At 45.5% G+C, this 20229-nt stretch overlaps 1 protein-coding gene across 7 annotated transcripts; it reads left to right on the top strand.

Annotated features, from left to right (window-relative positions):
• Positions 1 to 2387: 2387 nt before the first annotated feature.
• On the top strand, positions 2388 to 15483 carry LOC109783953 (uncharacterized). Of its 7 annotated transcripts, XR_006669956.2 has the most exons (5): positions 2401 to 2603; positions 2691 to 3929; positions 13649 to 13979; positions 14733 to 14837; positions 14978 to 15356. XR_006669956.2 is itself a non-coding variant. In XM_073508444.1 (4 exons), the coding sequence occupies exons 2-4, from the start codon at positions 2831 to 2833 to the stop codon at positions 14746 to 14748; spliced, it is 1446 nt and encodes a 481-aa protein (XP_073364545.1). In that variant the 5' UTR covers positions 2388 to 2603; positions 2735 to 2830; the 3' UTR covers positions 14749 to 15483. The 7 variants fall into 7 exon arrangements, 6 of the variants coding, with proteins under 6 accessions (XP_073364545.1, XP_073364547.1, XP_020198122.1 ...); XM_073508444.1 differs by having other exon boundaries at positions 2388 to 2603; positions 2735 to 3929; positions 14733 to 15483; XM_045232988.2 differs by lacking the exon at positions 13649 to 13979 and having other exon boundaries at positions 14978 to 15483.
• The last annotated feature ends 4746 nt before the right edge of the window (positions 15484 to 20229 follow it).

Below are 20229 nucleotides of genomic sequence, written 5' to 3'. Positions count from 1 at the left end.
GCTTATCGCCATCTTTTCTGGGGGTGCTGTTGCCGTTCTTTCCATTGGTGTCATCGCCCTTATCGTTGGGGGTGTCCACCATATAGACATCGTAGGTGGAGATGGCCGTCCACCGTCCAGTAGTGGGAGGGGCAATAGCAGTATGAGCTGTGGCGTCAACATCTTCATCCATGTCGTTGGCCTCCTCAGAAGCGTAGTTCAGCATGTCGGTTAAATCTTCGACTGTGGCTACTAAGTGGGTGGTGGGTGGGACGTAAAATTCCCCATGGCCTGCCTCAAGACCGATCCGAGCATAGGTCAAGGATGGGTCATCCGTAATATTCATCGTCTGGATCCGATCTAGCATCTCGCTTAATAGGGAGAGACTAGACAAATCGGTATCCGGGATTTCTTCGGAGCCAACCTTCGGTATGGTGGTGTGAGGGGCAAGTCCGGCCAGGATTGACTCCTGGTCTTCGGATGCCAAAGTCATATCTGGGCTTGAAGCTGGATCTGAGGTAAGGGCAGACCCAGGGATAGGGTCGGGAAGAGAGTTCGAAGTCAAACCTTCAGGGTTTTCAGGTTCTTCAGGCAAGGCCGAGAACCCGGTGAAGATCAGATCGCCCCGAGCATCAATGACGTACTCTAAGTTGCCGAACCTGATTTGACGCTTAGGGGCAAAGCTGTCGACCTGGTCGAGGTGACCGTTCGAGTTGGCGTGCAAACGATGCCACCGAATGCGAAGAGCTGGCCGGGAACAAAGATGTCCCCGGTGCGGATGCCATCTCCGATGACTAGGCAAGCCATCGATCCTTCAGCGATCCCACAGCGGAACTCTCAATAAAAGCACAAATGTCAGTGTCAAAACCGGTGGATCTCGGGTAGGGGGTCCCGAGCTGTGGATCTTGTATCAATGGGGAACATGAGACACAGGGACAGTATTTACCCAGGTTTGGGCCCTCTCGAAGAGGTAAAACCCTCCGTCCTGCTTGATTGTATTGATGTGTATAGGATGGTTACAGAGTCGATCTACCACGAGATCAGATGAACTAAACCCTAGGTAAGTAGGATGATGGTTCTTCTTCTAGCCTCTACGGACTAAACCCTCTGGTTTATATAGACACCGGGGGTACTAGGGTTACACATGGTCGGTTACAACAAAGGGATAAACATGCCGATTCTCCTATCTTGACTTGGAGGACACACCAAGGCTTCGAAGGTTTCTTGTCCGGACACAGAGTCGCCTTATAGCTCGGCCTTCTAGTAGTTGCAGAGCGGCCCACCTGTCCGGCCCATAAGAGATAGGCAGCAGCCCGAGGACCCTTAGTCCAAGACTCCCTCACACGGGGCGTGCCCGATTCTGACGAGATCTAGAGCGACGCGCCACCCCCACCTAGCCACATGTTCAGATCCGGCGGCGAGCTCTGCCTCGCCATGCCCTGTCCCGCACCATAGTCGTGGTGGCCGGAGTTGTCCTCGATGCGCACGGCTGCGTCGTCACCCGCCTCATCTGCTTGCCAAGAGCACTGCTGCAGCCGCGAGATGGGGCACAATAGGCGACGACGAGGAGCACCCAAGGTCACCGGAGTCATGCCCAAAATCCCAGCCATGGTCGCGAGGCCGGGAGCAGCGGATCTAGCTTGGGGAAGGAAGCAGCGGAGGGAGCGTGACGCGCGTCATCGGCGGACGGAGGAATCAGCCGACGTAGATGGCAATGTCGTAGGTGGTCGTGGGAGGAGAAAGGGTCGCCGTAGGTGCAGTGGGGGTGTGAGGTGGATTTGGCAGCCGCCTGATCTGTGAGGAGAGGGGTAGGAGACGAAGTGGTGGGTGTCAGCGGCGATGTGGGAACGGGAGTCAACGAGGGGTGAGTTTTTTTTTCTCTTTGGCTTCGAAGTGGGAGACTAGGAGCCGAGGTTCGAGTGGGCCCAGCAACACATAGCAGTCAACATGGGATGTTGGAGGTAAAACCGGGAGACGTCAGCCCAATACCACTCCGTTTCTGGTTTTGAACTAATTGTGTCCGATTTTGAGACATGAGGGACGAAATGTCTCTCGAATTTTTTTGAGGGACCAAATGTATATTTTTGGTGAATATAAGTGATCAAACATACTTTTCTCTAAAGTTAAACCAACGTAAATAGAGTAATTTAGAATAATCTAAGCAAATCGCTATGTTCCCAAAATCACGTCCTGCATTAACTCAATCAAATCACAAGAAAATCTTACCAAAATCATAACTGAATTGAATTTTTCCTTTCCTTCCCCTACAAATATTCAAATCAAATCTTGTATTCTCTACCCATACTTAAATTAAATTAAATCTTATCAAAATATAAAATATGGTAAGTGTAAGGCATAAATCAGATATAATTAGTGTTTTCTAGATGGGGATATAATTAGTGTTGAACCATCAAAATACGTAAATTAGCTGGTTATTATTCACTTCTCAGTCTCAGTCCTTCCTCACAATTTCGTGTGCCTCGTCACCCGGCAATCTCTCCGCCGGCGACGGGAGACGAGACAACATGCCAGACCCCCTTCTGCACCCGAGCCTTCTCGCAGGCGTGGAGTGAAGAAGCGAATCGTCCCGGCTTGGATATGTTTCTCTTTTACTGGTGATGATGGTGAGGAACCCTATCTGTGATCCGATGGATTGCTGTAATGACATTCTTCGTTCTCGGGTATCAGTTCTGTTTTTATGTTGCTTGCAGCAATCAAATCCAAATCTAATCGAGCTCTCCACCGATTACGCCAGTGTTCTTCAGCGCGCAAGATCGATTTCAGTTGACCCCACAAGAGTCGCCGCAGTTTATATTTCAAGAATCTTTTAGGGGGATTCAGTTAAACATCCATGCCCGCGCTGAGACTTCCCCTGGAAATCAAGATTCAAGAACCATCTCCATCAATGGATGACGCGGGAGGGGACATTCTCCCGTCTCTCGGCCGCGTGCGCCTCGGCGATCTCGCGGCCGTCGAGGGCCTCGCTTCCGACAGCTACAAGATATGCGTATCGACACTGATGCAGTCGCTGGCTCAGTACTCGGCAGCCATCATCCAGCTGCCTCCGGCCGATGCTGCCCTCTTAAGGTCTGGTCTGGACTCCGCTCGCCTCTTCTTCCACCAGCGAGTGTATGATTCGGTGGGCGATGTTGTCCATTCGGATGACGCCCGCGAGTGGAAGACATCTGGTTACTATGCAGATCCTCAAATGTGGCTGGAAATGTATGATTATAGGCCTGGTGTTACTGTCAGAGAGCATGGTGGCGCAATGGAATTGTCCCCGTCTGGGCTGCCCGACATATTTTCAATGCTTGGGAAAGTTTGCCGAGATATCTTGGATGCGGTTAGCTTCTCACTGAATCTCCGTAGTTGTGTGTTTACTGAGATACTCGACAACATGCCATTGAGAAGCCAGGAAGTGTCGTCCTCTGTTCTTTCAGCATGTTGCCATTCGAGGCCATCATTTGAAGAAGCACAGCAGCATGGTATTGCTTCTCCCGATGACAGTCAATTGCTCATGTTTTCTGAGCAGGAGCAACAGATCGACAAGACTTTGCTTACACTAGTTAAGTCTGATAGGTCAGGCTTATATATCAAGGACTTGCATGGACGCTGGATTCTTGTTGATGGGGACCTTGGTCCACATGATATTGTTGTATATCCTGGCCTTGCGCTTTATCAGGAAACCTCTGGCTATGTAAATCCAGCTGTGCACAAGACAGAGGTTGGAAACTTGCAGGGATGTATGTTTGGGCGTTGTTCTTTGGCGTTTAAGCTCACACCGAGATTTGTTGCTAGGCCTGGTGGTTCAGAGATGGGAGCTGCTGGTCATGGTGTTGATACTCAGTTTCAGGTCCCCGTAACAGTTACTGAGTTCATGCAAACAGATCATTCTGCTGATCAACTTTTTCCCAAGAACAATGAATCATCATCCCAGGCAGAGCAGGATGGTAAGTTATTACCTCCCAGTCTTTGCTATGTGAATTATGCTTGAAGCTATTGTTGTGCCCCCATGTTGTTGTTATTTCCTCCAGGACGAGCACATTCCTTATTCCTTCTGTCCTAATTTATGAGCCATAGTCTGACTGCCAAAAGTCATACTTTGTTCTAGATAATATTTCTGATGAATAATGTGGTGCAGTCTCACAGAAGTGTAATTTGTCATATATGAGTTCTGGGTGGTGGAGTGCAAGGGTACACGAGCGGAACAAAATTAAAGAGGGGCCAAGATTGATTGCTAGATGAATTAGGCCCCAATTTTGATGCTAAATCAGATCAGCATAGGAGCTTCACATAGGGCTATTAATCAAGGGGATTTCAAGCTTGAGGGTAGGCCATGTATCACCCCGGACCGGCACTATGCAGATCTAGCAACCTCGGCTAGCCTCTACATAATATCGATCCTAAGGCGCCACCTTCACACGATGTACATGTGGAACGTGGATGCCATCTGGGTGGAACGGTCGGTATCACAACACAAGTCACGAAAGAATCTGCAACAACAACATAGAAATACAACAACTCCGGAGAGTCAAATATAACGAATGAAGACAACAAGGGCCTTTCGACCAAAATACAACTCATACAACGGAAGCAAATATACCTTAGACATGTAAACAATACAAATGCCTTAAGAAGGCTTTAAAGAAAAGCAAAGGGCGTCCATATCCCTGCCAAGATCATTGTCTGTGGGATAACCACCTGACATTGTCCATAACACACGTGCTTCCTGAAATGCTACCGTCTGGATTGCAACAATCCATGGAAAAAGAATAATTAAGCAAGGTGAGTACTCAACTGTACTTGCAAGACTTACATCAGATCTGCACTACATATGCATCATTCTCAAGGAATGGTATGTATGTGGTTTCAGCGGCTTCAAGCGCTAAGCATTCTATAGAGACACGCTACAACTTGCTTCTATTAGAGATAAGGAATGAGAGCGCATAAGTAAGGCTCGCATATGAACCAATTATGCCTACTGTAAAAGATAACACTACCTTGCATTCTTCCCCGCATCTCCCTGTTAGGAAGTATCAGTATAGGTCTAGGAGTCCTTATTAGACTATGTTTCCTTTCCTTGTACCCCATGGGCTATGCAATAGAGATAAGTTGCTTTCATAACATGGTATTAGAGCTTAGGTTTTTTTTAGCACGCGCAACTCGTGCTATTGATCCACTATCGCGTCGCCACCAAACTTTTTGGTCCCGTTGTTTTCTTTTCTCTCCCGTAGCCGCCAGATTTCTCACGGCTGCTGCTGCTACCTCCACACCTAGGCCGGCTCCTTCCCTCGTCCCATCCGCCCCCATGGTGTGCCGCCCGCCACTCCTGATCGAGCCGTCTGCTTCTGGATCGAACACAGGATCGAGCCGCTAGCTGCCGATCTCCAACGAATCCCGCCGCCAGCCAGCCTTTGGATCAAACACATGATTGAGCCGGCTGCCTCTGGATCCGATCTCCGCAGCCGGCCGCCGATCTCCACCGCCGGCCACCAGATTCTGCCCCCGCTGCATCCGCCGGTTCCTCTTCTTGGCTGGTTGTGCTCTGCTTTCGTTCACCAGGAGCTTCTGCTAGCCTTTGCTAGCCGCGCTAGCTGCCACCTGCCGCTGTTCTCGCTGGGTATGCATCGCCCTCGCCGTCCGCTGGCTCTTGACGGTGTTTCCTATATTGGTCCCGTCTCGCACATGCGTCGTGTTTCGTTGTTGTGTGCTCTCGTTGTTGTGTGCTCTTCCGCTGCCATTGCATCTAGTCTAGTATGTGCTTTCTAGTTTTCTTTGTTTTCTGTTGCGTCCATCAAATCCGTTGATATTTTGTGTTTCTCATGCCATGCGAGTCCACAATACCTTTGTCCGTCAACCTTTTTCTGGTTCTGGTCCTTTCTATACAACTTTTGTGGCCTACTTGCCCTAGGATTTTCATGGAGTTCTTTTGCATTGTCGATCTATGCCCATTGTCCTTAGCCGCAGAGCTTCTTTCGCCGTCAGTTGTTGTGGGCTATGATTTTCTGCGCAATGCTTCATTCTCTTGATGTGCCATCTTCTTTTGACAACCCATCTTCTTTTGATACCTCTCTTGTATCTTCTATTGATGCGGTGTCTTCCTCTGGTGTGCCATTCTTTATTCCTTTTGGCTTGACTTGATAGGTTTTGAAGACCCTTCATGGTACGACGACAGTCTCAAGACGCGGATTTTGGATTATCATTTTTTTCCTAGTGTTACACTTCTTCAAATGCAATGTTGTTGCATTCGCTTTGCATTACAAAAGGGGGGGGGGGTGTTAGGAAGTACTAGTACAGATCTAGGAGTCCTTATTAGACCATGTTTACTTTCCTTGTACCCAAATCATGTGTAATGTATATATGCCCCATGGGCTATGCAATAGAGATAAGTTGCTTTCATAACATTCCCATGAAGAAGAATCCCCAAGGCACTCACACTAGTAGCCAGGTGTTATTTAATTAGTTTAAGTGGTAATACGGCCTATTAGCTAACAGGATTAAGGGTGGGCAAGTTTTAGAGATTAATAGTTAAAGTTGTGCTGTGAACCTAGATCAATCACCAAGTCGTACATATCCATGGACGCAGCAATTCGAATAGAGTTAACCCTGTAGGGGTGTGCCAATGGACCCACACGTTTGATCGTCCTTAAAAGGCCAGCTAAGCACATTATGTCATGTACCAGCGGGGTTTTGATCAACTATGACACTCCCCTACGCTACATCCAAGTCCAGGGAGGCACCCGGTTGAGTTTAACCAGAATCGATAGTCCCGCCGTAGCTCCGAGTTAGACTCATCTAAATGTGGTACACGACAGGGATCGGCTAGCGCCCGAACCCGGGAATAACCGCCTTCCACTCCACAAAGTTTGCGAGCCACCAGGGAATCCCCCTATGGTTCAAAGTACAAAAGGCAAATGAAAAAACAGCTTGTGACCCCTGGACTAGGTCTGCAGTTTCAGGTACTCGGTCAAGGAAGGCCTCATAAACCTCCACGTATGGTTAGTGCGCTCGTTTCGGATCAAGACAACAAGAACTTGGGTCCTAGGTCGGCTGGAGTGGAACAAAACACCGATGCATAAACCATGCATGGCCTCCCACCGTTACCTTCCTAACTTACTACCACATTTCATATAATTGCACAAATAACTTCATGGCATAAAAGAGTGTAACAGAGCTAGGTTAATAACTACCCATAAGCAGGATAAAGCAGCAGACAACCTGGTAAAGCATAAATCCTAAGCATGCATACTAACATGGCAAGGTTGAAATGAAGCAGGTCATCCTAGGACAAGTATAACCAAGGCAATAATATGCTAGAGGATCAAAATCAGGCCATGCAAGGAATAGGTATCGCAAACCACTAAGCACCGTAACCCTAGCGCAATAAGGAGGGAGAGAGCATGGGTAAGGCATGATCAAGGATGGGGTTGTAAGTCTTGCTTGGAATCCACGCTTGGTACGTTCGCAAACCTTGTTAGTAGCTCACATCATATCCGGATCCTATCCGTGAAGAAGCGAAACAATACTGGAAAGGGAACAACAAATTCAAGTCTTACTATTGCGTCAAAGGATCCAACATGTTCATGATATGTGATGCATGACATGGCAAGAATGATATGCAAATGCCACATGAATCAAGTTAATGGGTTAACATGTAATATATGACATGTTGATTAACCACGGCAATTAAGGATGAAGGTTGTCAAGGGTGCTTAACATGGATGAACACGGTAAGGATGGTGAGATGCATAAACTAGGACTATCTGCACACATTTTAAATGAAATCTGGAAATATATGTAAAGCATTCCCCAAATACTGTATAACAAAAGAAAGGTTAATTGTGGAATAAGCCTAATCCCAATTTTACTTGGTGCAAACGTGCATCAATATGACATATTAATGGTCTATGCATCATGCTGATCAAAATAGCATGTTTAATCATATCAATATGACCTAGGATGGTTTAGTTATTAATTAGGCATGTAATTAATGCAATTTAAATGAAAACATGTTAAACAGTTCAAACATGGATGCAAATGGCATATTCATGATCTACACAATTTTCGGAGCAAGTTTCATATATAACTTGTCAAATTTGGAGCTATATATTAAAATGTATGAATAATACAAGATTAAATGATTTTCTAGAAATTATAGTTATAATTATAATCCCTAGAATATTTTGCATCACGGCAAAGCTAGCCTGTGTGACTGACAGCGGGACCGGGGAAGGCTGACTGTGCAGTGATGTGGTCGTGGGTAAGTTGTGGGTTTCACATCAAAGCCAACCCTAACCAGGGAGGCTGATGGGCGGGCCATGGGCTCATCTGGCTTGGTCAATAGCTAACTTGGTCGGACGGATCCACATGCCTGCGGCCTAGGGTCTAACTGAAAAGAACTAAGCCATACTGCATCGAGACGGACCGGCTAATGAGAACCAGCCAGCCAAAATAAACCGGCTCGGTTGGACAAAACCGGACTGGGCCCACATGTCATGGACTCGGACGGGAAAATAAATCGTGGCGGCGCCCTCTCGCAACCAGTGGGCATGGCGGTGATGCATGGGGAGGGTGCTCCCGACCACTCTTTGGCCTGGAAGGAGGAGCTATGGGGTGCGGTCGACGTGGTGCGTCTAGCGGCAGCACAAGCATGAGCTATGGAAGCCGGAGATGCCGACGGCGACAAGGCCGGTATCACCTAGAGGGTGCCGGTGCAGACAGGAAGGTTGTGGAGGACCAGAGCGACGACAGAGGTAGCCGCCAGAGCGTGGTTTTGCGGAGGAGCTAGGGAAAGTTGTGCTTGCTGGGAACGCGCCAGGAGATGCCCATGGATGTCGTGGAGTTGATGGAGGAGTTGGAGAGGGCACAACGGCAGAGAGCAATTTGACGACAACGGACGACGAATGGTGGGGAAGAACTGGTAAACTTCATGCACTAGCCAACACAACCAAAAGGCCGAACTGATGGAAAGGGCTAGGCAATCCACATATACACAAGTCCCAAACAAGTGGTAGGCTAGAGGTGAAACCCATAAGATCTCGCGACCAACTCATGGTTCTGGCACATGGATAGCATGCTTCCACGCATCCCTGTCCATAGCTAGTTCATTGGTGATACTCCAACCCTTTAGATCTCTCTTTACGGACTCCTCCCATGTCAAATTCGGTCTACCCCGACCTCTCTTGACATTATCCGCACACTTTATCCGTCCGCTATGCACTGGAGTTTCTGTAGGCCTGCGCTGAATATGCACAAACCATCTCAGACGATGTTGGACAAGCTTCTCTTCAATTGGTGCTACCCCAACTCTATCTCGTATATCATCATTCCGGACTCGATCCTTCCTCGTGTGGCTACACATCCATCTCAACATCCGCATCTCCGCCGCACTTAACTGTTGAACATGTCGCCTTTTAGTCAACCAACACTCAGCGCCATACAACATTGCGGGTCGAACCGCCGTCCTATAGAACTTGCCTTTTAGCTTTTGTGGCACTCTCTTGTCACGGAGAATGCCAAACGCTTGGTGCCACTTCATCCATCCGGCTTTGATGCGATGGTTCACATCTTCATCAATACCCCCATTCTTCTGCAACATTGATCCCAAATATCGAAAGGTGTCCTTTTGAGGCACCACCTGCCCATCAAGACTAACCTCCTCGCGCCTAGTAGTACTGAAACCGCACCTCATGTACTCGGTTTTAGTTCTACTAAGCCTAAAACCTTTCGATTCCAAGGTTTGTCTCCATAACTCTTAACTTCTATTGACCCCCGTCTGACTATCGTCAACTAGCACCACATCATCCGCAAAGAGCATACATCATGGGATATCTCCTTGTATATTCCTTGTGACCTCATCCATCACCAAGGCAAAAAGATAAGGGCTTAAAGCTGACCCCTGATGCAGTCCTATCTTAATCGGTAAGTCATCAGTGTCGACATCACTTGTTCGAACACTTGTCACAACATTATACATGTCCTTGATGAGGGTAATGTACTTTGCTGGGACTTTGTATTTCTCCAAGGCCCACCACATGACATTCCGCGGTATCTTATCATAGGCCTTCTCCAAGTCAATGAACACCATATGCAAGTCCTTTTGCTCCCTGTATCTCTCCATGAGTTGTCGTACCAAAAAAATGGCTCCATGGTCGACCTCCCAGGCATGGAACCAAACTGATTTTTTGTTACGCTTGTCGTTCTTCTTAACCGGTGCTCAATGACTCTCTCCCATAGCTTCATTGTATGGCTGATCAGCTTAATTCCACGGTAATTAGTACAACTCTGAACATCCCCCTTGTTCTTGAAGATTGGTACTAATATACTCCGTCTTTGTTCTTCTGGCATCTTGTTTGCTCGAAAAATGAGGTTGAAAAGTTTGGTTAGCCATACTATCGCTATGTCCCCGAGGCCTTTCCATACCTCAATGGGGATACAATCAGGGCCCTTGCCTTGCCTCCTTTCATCCTTTTTAAAGCCTCCTTGACCTCAGACTCCTGGATTCGCCGCACAAAACGCCTGCTGGTCTCATCAAAGGAGTCGTCCAGTTCGGTAGAACTCTCATTCTCCCCATTGAACAGCTTGTCGAAGTACTCCCACCATCTATGCTTAATCTCCTCGTCCTTCACCAGGAGTTGGTCTGCTCCGTCCTTGATGCATCTGAGTTGGCCAACATCCCTCGTCTTCCTCTCTCGGATTTTGGCCATCTTATAAATGTCCCTTTCGCCTTCCTTTGTACCTAACTCCTGGTAGAGGTCCTCATACGCCCGACCCCCTGCTTCGCTGACAGCTCGCTTTGCGGCCTTCTTCGCCATCTTGTACTTCTCTATGTTGTTTGCACTCCTATCCAGGTATAGGCGTCTGAAACAATCTTTCTTCTCCTTAATCGCCTTCTAGACATCATCATTCCACCACCAGGTATCCTTGTCTTCGCCTCTCCTTCCCCGGACACTCCAAACTCCTCCGAGGCCACCTTACGAATGCAAGTCGCCATCTTCATTGACACATTGTCGGCATCCCCTCCTTCCTCCCAAGGGCCCTCCTTAATCACCCTCTCCTTGAACGCTTGAGCTACCTCCCCCTTGAGCTTCCACCACTTCGTTCTAGCGACTTTGGCACGCTTATCCCGCTGGAAATGAATCCGAAAGCGGAAGTCAGCAACCACCAGCTTATGCTGAGGGACAACACTCTCTCCAGGTATCACCTTACAATCTAGGCACGCACGCCTATCTTCTCTTCTCGAGAGAATGAAATCAATCTGGCTAGTGTTAGTCGCTACAAAAAGTCACCAGATGTGATTCTCTCTTTTTAAAGAGGGTGTTAGCTATGATTATGTCGTAGGCTAGAGCAAAGCTTAAGACATCTTCTCCTTCTTGATTCCTGATGCCATAGCCAAAGCCCCCATGCACCCCTTCAAAACCTGTGTTGGATGTACCCACGTGGCCATTGAGGTCTCCTCCTACGAAGAGCTTCTCGCCAATCGGTACACTCCTCACCATGTCCTCCAGGCCTTCCCAGAACTCTCTCTTGGTGTTCTCATTGTGGCCTACTTGCGGGGCATACGCGCTGATAACGTTGAGAACTAGGTCCCCACGTCTCTTGACGTCTACCACTCCATACTTGAGGCTCTTGTTGATCAAGATGCCTACGCCATTTCTGTTTGCAGCCGTTCCCGTGTACCACAGCTTGAAGCCGGTATCCTCCACCTCCTCCGCCTTCTGTCTCCATTTGGTTTCTTGGACGCAAAGGATATCAACGCCGCTGCATCAACTAGCTCCGGGAGCTTCCCTGTCAGAGACCCTACGTTCCAGCTACCTAAGCGGATCCTCCTAGGCTTGGCTAGCTTCCTTACCCTTCGCACTCGTCGAGTCAAATGCGAAGACCCTTGTTCATTTTCCACTACATCCGGGCGCCGATGTAGCGCGCCTCTAAGGATGCGACGACCTGATCCTCGCTCACTTGCCACCGTATCCAGATCAAGATACGGCACGCCACCGCGTGCGGGGGAGGCCCGCTATGTTGAGACAACATAGGCGGAGTTAGTTGGGTCCTCCGCACAGAAAAGAAATGGGCCTACTGAACTGTGCACTGCAAAGATTTTTTCCTATTTAATTAAAAACAGAAAACAAAAGGAGGGAAACGAATTATTTGGGGGTCCAAATAATTTCCAAATTGAAAGAAAACTTTATGGTGTCCTCTCTGAATGATTTCCAAGCTCCACTAAAATTTCCAGAAGGTTTGAGCAATGTTTGACAAGAATTTGAATATAAGAGAGAGAAAAGGGCATGGAGGAGATTTGAACTAGAGGTTGGAGTTAGGGGCTTGTACAATTAAACAGTTTGTGTGGCTCACAAATGTCACAAGAAAAACTTGTGCAAAGTGTGGAGAGATTTTTGGGCTGACAGATCTTATTTACCATTTAACAAATGGCAAATAAAATATCCAAATTATTTAATTTAATTAATGCAATATGATGCTTATGCAACACTTATGATGCAAAAATAAAATAACAACCAATTTCTATTTGGGGTGCTACCCCGGGCTGTTACAGGACACTGGTCACCACTCACCACTACTCTCCTGTGCTGGCTGGGGCAATAACATGCTTGTTCCAACAATAAGGCAAACAACAAATAATAATCGTGTGCCTGCTTGACATGAATATTATTACATATGATTTTTTTTATGCCTTTCAGTATCACTAACATGACGGGACTCTAGGAGGTTCGATTTCCGAGGGCCTGTCAATGGTAATAATAGTGTGTTTTGAAATGAAGACATGGTTTTCCTAATTGTCCTTCAGAGTTCATACCATCCTAATTGATTACCATGTTAATGTCGGTATGGTGTATCAAACTTCTACGACTTCATGGATTACAAACTGGGAGTCCCACTGCACAGGGCCGTCGGCGAGGGCGTGCTAGGTGAGCGACCGCACAGGGCCCCGAAAAAGTGGGCCCCCCAAATCGCACCAATCATGCACTAATTACGCACAGGATGTCATGCATGATCGATTAAACCGGCTAGCGCTTTATTTCCTTCTTTACACACGGCCCCGCAGTCTCCTTATTATCTCCCTGCATGCATGGGATTCCTTTGATTGATGGAGTAGAAAGATTTTTCTCTCGCAGAAGGCAGAACTCCCTACTGCATGCTTCCTTTATTTTTGGGTCTGCCTGTTATGTGTGAGAATTGAAGAGGAGCTGAAATCACAAAGCAACATTCATGGGCCTTTTTTAGGGAATCCATTGGCCTTTTTTTTCCGTAGACCAACCAGGGGCAAATTAGGGAATCAAACAGGTAGAAATCAAATATACCTGGTTTTTTCTAAATTCCTAATGCACCTAATAATATGAAATGGAGGGGGTATGAATTTTTAAAATTTAGAACCCTATTACTTGGTGTTCATATCACGTGAATGTGCAACCTCTAGTACTCCAAGGCAATGGAATTCAGGTAGTGCGATTGGATGCTCAGCAACCACACATGCAAAGATCATGGAGTGATAATGTCTCAAATGATATATGTGGCGATGAGCGCGCATCGTGCTAAATTATTACCACACCGTAACACAATCCTTTTGTATTTCGCACCGGGGCCCCAAATTCCTGGAGACAGCCCTGTCACTGCAATACCATGTATCCATGACTTGTTTAATTGTTTTATGTAGCATCACCTAACTCCGTGACAAAGAAAAAAAAGGGAATTACAAGAACAAAGTCACTCCCTCCTTCCAAAAGACTTCGCCTAGAGGCACAGAGAGTGCTCAAGGAGCGTGTCCAGGATATTGCAGACAGGAGAGGCATCAAACTGAGATTTTGCAATCTCAAAGAATGTGAAAGTCACATACGGTCATTGGACAGTCCTTGTGATAATATCCGAACTGAAATCGGATGGCCGCAAGGGGTTCCATTTGTCCATCCGCATGACCTCCCAAACAAGGCAAAGCTTGGGTTTCTGGAAGCTTATGAACCGGGATGGACTGCTTCCCAGCAAGACGAGTTAAGTTTTACTGAAGCATGATAGATGAATTAAGTTATAACAGAAATTTTGAGGTGTAGAACCATTTCCACTTTTAGGGCACAACAGTATAAATCGCTTTGCTTTATTGATAGGGAAAGAAATATAAGGGATTACAGTTTTACTCTTACATATATATACTCGGTAGTAGGGACAGTAGATTGCTGTTCTGCACAAGATTGTGACCTACCATATTAGCTAAGCTTAGTTACATCTTCTAAGAGCAGCCAGAGAAGAGCTGTTTCTTTCCAGTCCTCGTGCCTGAATGATTTGCACTCAGTTGGTCCTATCATGCCAGGTAAAATCAGTAATCTGTACCGACTTCACCACTGGTGTCCAAAACCTAGCCTGTAGTACCTACCACGAAAACATGTACTTGGACAGCACCCAAGTCTTGTGAGATATGCATTTTGGATGGAGTCATAGGAACATGTGCATACTGCTGCATAAGATATGACAATTTTGCAGATTGTTGACTGTAGATTGTTCAAACCCAAGTTGTTTTGTTACGTACCTGTTTCACTGTTATCAGCACCATAGTGCGTTGGGCTTTCCCTAGATTTCAGCATACCCAAATAGGAGTTTGTTTTGTTGAACGACACTTCCTTTCTTTCTTGCGGGGGTTGAACAACTTTAAAGGGGCACTTTTTTTCACTCAACCTACCAATATGAATTTACTAGTAATTTCTATGCCATATACTAACATAGCCGCATCTGGATTCTTTGTTCTGCAGGAGCCAGTCTCTGTAAATCTGTATGTGCTACCAACCCTGGATACTTTTTGACTTGCCAAGGTTGGCCAGTAGTCTGATGATCTCGCCACATGTTTGAGGAGGAAGGTTCATGTACTGACACCCAGACACCGTTGACATATATACCCGTAGTGTTCAGCTCGTGTAGTTAGAAACTACCTTGTGAACTGTAGATGGTAAATGGTTGCTGCTTCATGGCCCTACTTCACCGTGCGGTCGTGTTGCAGATGTGGCGGCAAACTTGGAGATCTTGGGCTTCTAGCTGTGTGATGAAACTCTTCATTTGGTTGTTCATCTAGGAGCCTGGACCTTGTAGCGAGGAGACCATGCAGCACCTTCCGAGCGGCCAAATCTGGTACGAGGAACTGTTCGACAAGTTTTATTCCGTCGGCTGACAATGCCTTCAATCGTAGACTGGTGCCTTGGTGATGCTTGTCACGGTTTGGGGGATTCAGAAGCTGCAGTACCGTTGAATCTTTACCAGCGATCGCCGCCTGAATGTACGAGAGTTGATGATGCTTGCAATTAAGTTCGTTCTAACAGTGCATCCAAGTGCAAAAGCTTTTGCCATTTCTTGAGAAAGAAACGAAAGTGTAGTGCTTGTCATTGGCTGCCAACTCGTCATGATTTCTTGTTCACTTTTTACTTGAATGACTGCTGGCTGCTGTGCCTGCATATATAAGGCCAACTCAAACGCATGACCCCTAACAGATGTCTGTTTGGTGTGGATTTCATCCGTTTGGCGGCGGTAACGGGGTGTAGTCCGGCCGTTTCTCTGGATGCGCCGGCCGTGCGTCCAACGTCCGGCTGCATCTTGTCCGGCAGCTGAAGGCCTGTATGCATTCTTTGAATGAAATCAAACATAACAAATAGTTTAAAATCAAATAGTTCCACATCCAAAATTATCTTGCAACCCAATAAAAATAAAAATATATTCAAATAGTCTTACAACCCAATCGAATTTGTCTTGCATGAAAAGAAATTCAACCGATACATCTACTGGTTGCCAATGTGAGTCCACATGTGCTCAACCAAATCCTAGAGTATCACAGCCCTAGCTTAGTCTTGATTGTCATTGCATAATCATCATGCATCATAATCAAATTCAAATAAAATTTGAACTGGCGAAAATTTGAAGCCTCCAAAATTAAATAAAAAGGGCAAAAACCTTGAAAATGCATTCAGTGAATCCAAAATTCCCTAAAAATAGTTTTGAGAATTTTGGAAAGAATTATATATGAAACCAAAAATTTGGAACATTTTTAAGGAATTATTTGGGCTCTGAATTTAAATCAGTATTCTATTTGAATTTGGAATTATATTCATAATATATAATGAATATATTTTCAAATGCTATGAGATATTTTATGTATATTTGGAGAAGTCCATTTAGTGACATAAAAATATCCAGGGGAGTTTTTGGCATTGTTTGAATTTGTTTGATTTTCAAACAATGACAAAATAATTAAATCAAAACAGAAAAACAGACTCACCTAGCAACTTACCTGGCCCACTACTGTGCAGCCGGCTCAGCTGCATTAGCCCAGAGAGAGAGAGAGAGAGAGAGAGAGAGAGAGAGAGAGAGAGAGAGAGAGAGAGAGACTCACCTAGCAACTTACCTGGCCCACTACTGTGCAGCCGGCTCAGCTGCATTAGCCCAGCCCACCACCGCAGCCCTCTGTCGACTTGCTCCTTGCGCCAGTAGGCAGGGGAACCTCCTATATGCCGCACTCTGCGGCAAAGTGTCATCGCTTCGCACAGGCGGCCTCTAACTGGGCCTGCCAGTACCGCCAGCGGACTTGTACGGTAGCTTAAAAGAAATCAACTTTGCAGGGAATCGAATCAGGGATCTCGTGCTACAGACTAGGACCTGCGACCAGCTAAGCTAGCGCTAGTTAGATAGCAGCGTCAATCTTTAAGAACCAACCAGCAGGGCGGATCCGAATTATTCGGAATTTTGAATGCATTTTTTTTAGAAAAACTGAGTATCTTCTGAAACGCAAATACCTTTCAAATTTCAGAATGTTTTTTTATAAACTGAAATGTTTTAGAAAATAATGAACATTTTTCGAAATCAGGAACATATTTTTTTAAACAGGAACATTTTTTTGAAATTCCAATACAAAACTATGCAAATGCGAACATTTTAAACTCCCGACTAAACTATGCAAACATGAACATTTTTTAGAAATTTCTGAACAATTTTTGACACTGGAACATTTTTTGAAACTTCAAAAAAATGAAAACATGAACATTTTTCGAAATGGGATTTTTTTTAAAGTTGTGAAATTTTGCACCAGAAACATTCCGAACTTTTATTGAAAGAACAAAAACAATTTTTTGAATAAGCGAACATTTTTGAAAAATGTATGCGAACATTTTTGAATTTTTGGGAAAAATGATCGTCTTTGATTTTTTTATCATTTTTTAGAAGCAAGAACATTTTTTTTTAAAACACGAACATTTTTTAACACCCCACTTTTTTTGAAAAGTTGTGAAAATTTTGAGAAAAAGCATTTGCAGCATTTTATCAAATCCAAGAACATTTTCTGAAAATTGTGAACATTTTTCGAATTTATGATTTTTTTTTTGAAAAACGACCTTTTTTAAATTTCGAATATTTTTAAAGGCCAGAACATTTTTGTAAATTTAAGAACAATTTTCGAACATGAATTTAGTTTAAGAAAGATAAAATAACCTTGAAAAGGAAAAAAGAAAAAGTAACAGAAAACAAAAAAAAACAAAAGAAAAGAAAAGGAGGAAAAAGAAACAGAAACAAAAAAAACATAGGAAAACAGAAAACCAGTAAAAAACAAAAAACCGGTTGAGGGAACCTTCTAGAAGGTTTTGAAAACCGGCTGGCTAGTTGCGATTGTAGGCTAAAAAATGGGCTGGCCCATTGCATCGCTGCTCGGTCGCTCGCCTATGCGAAGCGCCGGCAGTTTGACGCTAAGAGCATCAAATAGGATTTTCCGTAGGTAGGGCACGTGGTCGTTGCGCGCGCGCCAGCTCCTGCATCCACCGCGACGCCTCGGCCCTTCTAGCCTCGCCAGCGGGACCCCCACGAGCTCCTTGTCCCTCTCCTCACTCTCTTCTCTCTCCCTTCCTCTGTCTCTCTCGCGCACAGCTGTCCGGGCGCCATCCTCGCCACCCGCCGTCGTAGTGGGATCTACTGGTCAGTTTTGACCTGGTTGACCTCTCTTGACTTGCTGACGTCATGCTGATGTCATAAAACATTTCTAGATTTTAAGTAAGTCTAAATGGTTTATTAATTCTAGAAAATAGCTAAAAACTTCTAAAAATCATAGAAATTCAACTATAACTCAGACTGAAATGAATTATATATGAAAAATTATCAGAAAAATGAAGAATCTGTTTATGCCATGATCATGCATGTTTGAACAACTTAACATCATTGTTTAGGACAAATCATGTTTAGGTCAATTTTGATAATTAGTTTTGTAGTTGGAATTTTCTATATGTTTGAATTCCACTTCAATTAATATGACTAACCATTGCATTAGGTGAATTCAGTACCTTAATATGTCATACCATGCATATGGATGTGCATCATTGCCATGAATTGTATGTTGTTCCTTCTCTATTTGTCGGTGTTTGTTCCTTCTCGGTAGAAGACGATTCCAATGTTGTGATCGTTGACACCGATAAAGAGCTATACTATCTTCGAAAGTGCTAGGCAAGCAACCCCCCCCCCCCTGATCACTCTGATACAATCCCACTCTCTCACTCTTGCTCTCTTTTACTACACTAGGACAACAACGATTCAACTATTACGTGTTGTGGTAGTTGAACCCATTCCTCTGCATGACCTGTCTTTGCCGTAGTAAATAGTTAAAACCTTCTAGCATGAGTAGGAATTGCATGAGCCATGTTGTGACTACTCATCCATGCTTGCTTGTTATGCCTGCTCTGCTTAGAGTTGTGTCGGGTCTGATTCATTTGGGCGATGAATTGGAATGGTTGTGTTCATGTTCTACTGTGTGAGAGCTAAGTGTGTGAACACGATTTGGTAAAGGTAGCGATGAGAGGCCATGTAGGAGTACATGGTGGGTTGTCTCATTGGGACCGTCCTCAGGAACTGAGTTTCGTGTTTGTGATCCAAGACAGTTACTACCACACACCGGGCCCTGAAATATGACCCCACTCGACTTATTAATCGCCTTGATCTCTGCCCAGAAGTTGCAACTAGTTTCTCGTGTTTGTAGGATATGTGTTGGAGGCCGTGCATAGCGTTGACCATAGGGGTGGGCTATGATGTGGTAGAGACACTATGGCCCGGTGTACCAAGCGTAATACCATCCGTCGAGGTGGAATGGGGAACCCTGCACACATCGTTTGGGGCCGTGATGGAAACTTCGGCCGGACTTCCCTTGCGGGTTCAACCTCAGATAGGCGATAAATCTGGACTAGAGTCTTGTGTGGTTAGTCAGGTCGTGGTCTACACCCATGCCGGGCTTCCGCTTGAAGGTTGCTGAGATACATGACGGGTATATGGCGCTAAGTGGTGGAAACATGTGTGAAGAAGCACACACCTGTGGGGTTATAAATGATCTATTTGAATAGTCGCGTCCTCGGATATGGACTACCTGGAAAGCTACATTGTTCATGGACAACTCTAAATGGATACTCTAAAATGCGCAAGATAAGTGTGAGTGCTATGGATGGCCTTCTCGTAGGGAGACGGGAGCGGATCCATAGTGGTGTATTGATGTGGTGACTATGTGGACTCGTGTGCGCTCTCTGACCCAAAGAAAATACTGGTAGTCATAGTGCACGATAGCCACTGAGTCAAAGCTGGCTTGCTGTAGTTAAACCCCACAACACCCTTGTTCATATTGATGCATATGTAGATAGTTCTGATTTAAGTCTTGTTGAGTACCTTTGTACTCATGGTTTCTTAATATATGTTTTTGCAAAGAGACTTCAGTCTCACTAGTAGTTCCACGTAAGCTTTGATGAGTAGCTTGGGAATCTCAGACAGAGGTCTGGTTCATATGGAGGGTCTTGTAGATACTCAGACTTCTCAGCCTTTTTCTTTTGTAGTTATTTGTACTCAGACATGTTTATGCTTCCGTTGCTTGTATGACTTTGTATGTTGGGTCATGAGACCCATGTTTGTAATATCATGCTATGTAAGGCTCCTCGGAGCCTCTTAAATAAATACTTTGAGTCGTAGAGTTATGTTGTGATGCCATGTTGTATCTACACATATCGTGCATATTGTGTGTATGTTTTGAAATGCATTGGTATGTGTGGAATTCAACACCTAGTTATCTGCCTTTGGTAGCCTTTCCTACAAGGAAATGCCTCCCAGTGCTTCCACTGAGCCTTGGTAGTTTGCTACCGCTCTGGAACACATGGATTGACCAGCATGTATCCTTCTTTGCTCCTGTGTCATCCCCTACGGGGAAATATCACGCGTTGTTCCTTTAAGTCCTTGTAGCTTGCTACGACTTGG

This window comes from Aegilops tauschii, chromosome 2 (genome assembly GCF_002575655.3).
Source record: "Aegilops tauschii subsp. strangulata cultivar AL8/78 chromosome 2, Aet v6.0, whole genome shotgun sequence".
Taxonomy (NCBI): domain Eukaryota; kingdom Viridiplantae; phylum Streptophyta; class Magnoliopsida; order Poales; family Poaceae; genus Aegilops; species Aegilops tauschii.
This window is presented reverse-complemented; position numbering and strand designations above follow the sequence as displayed.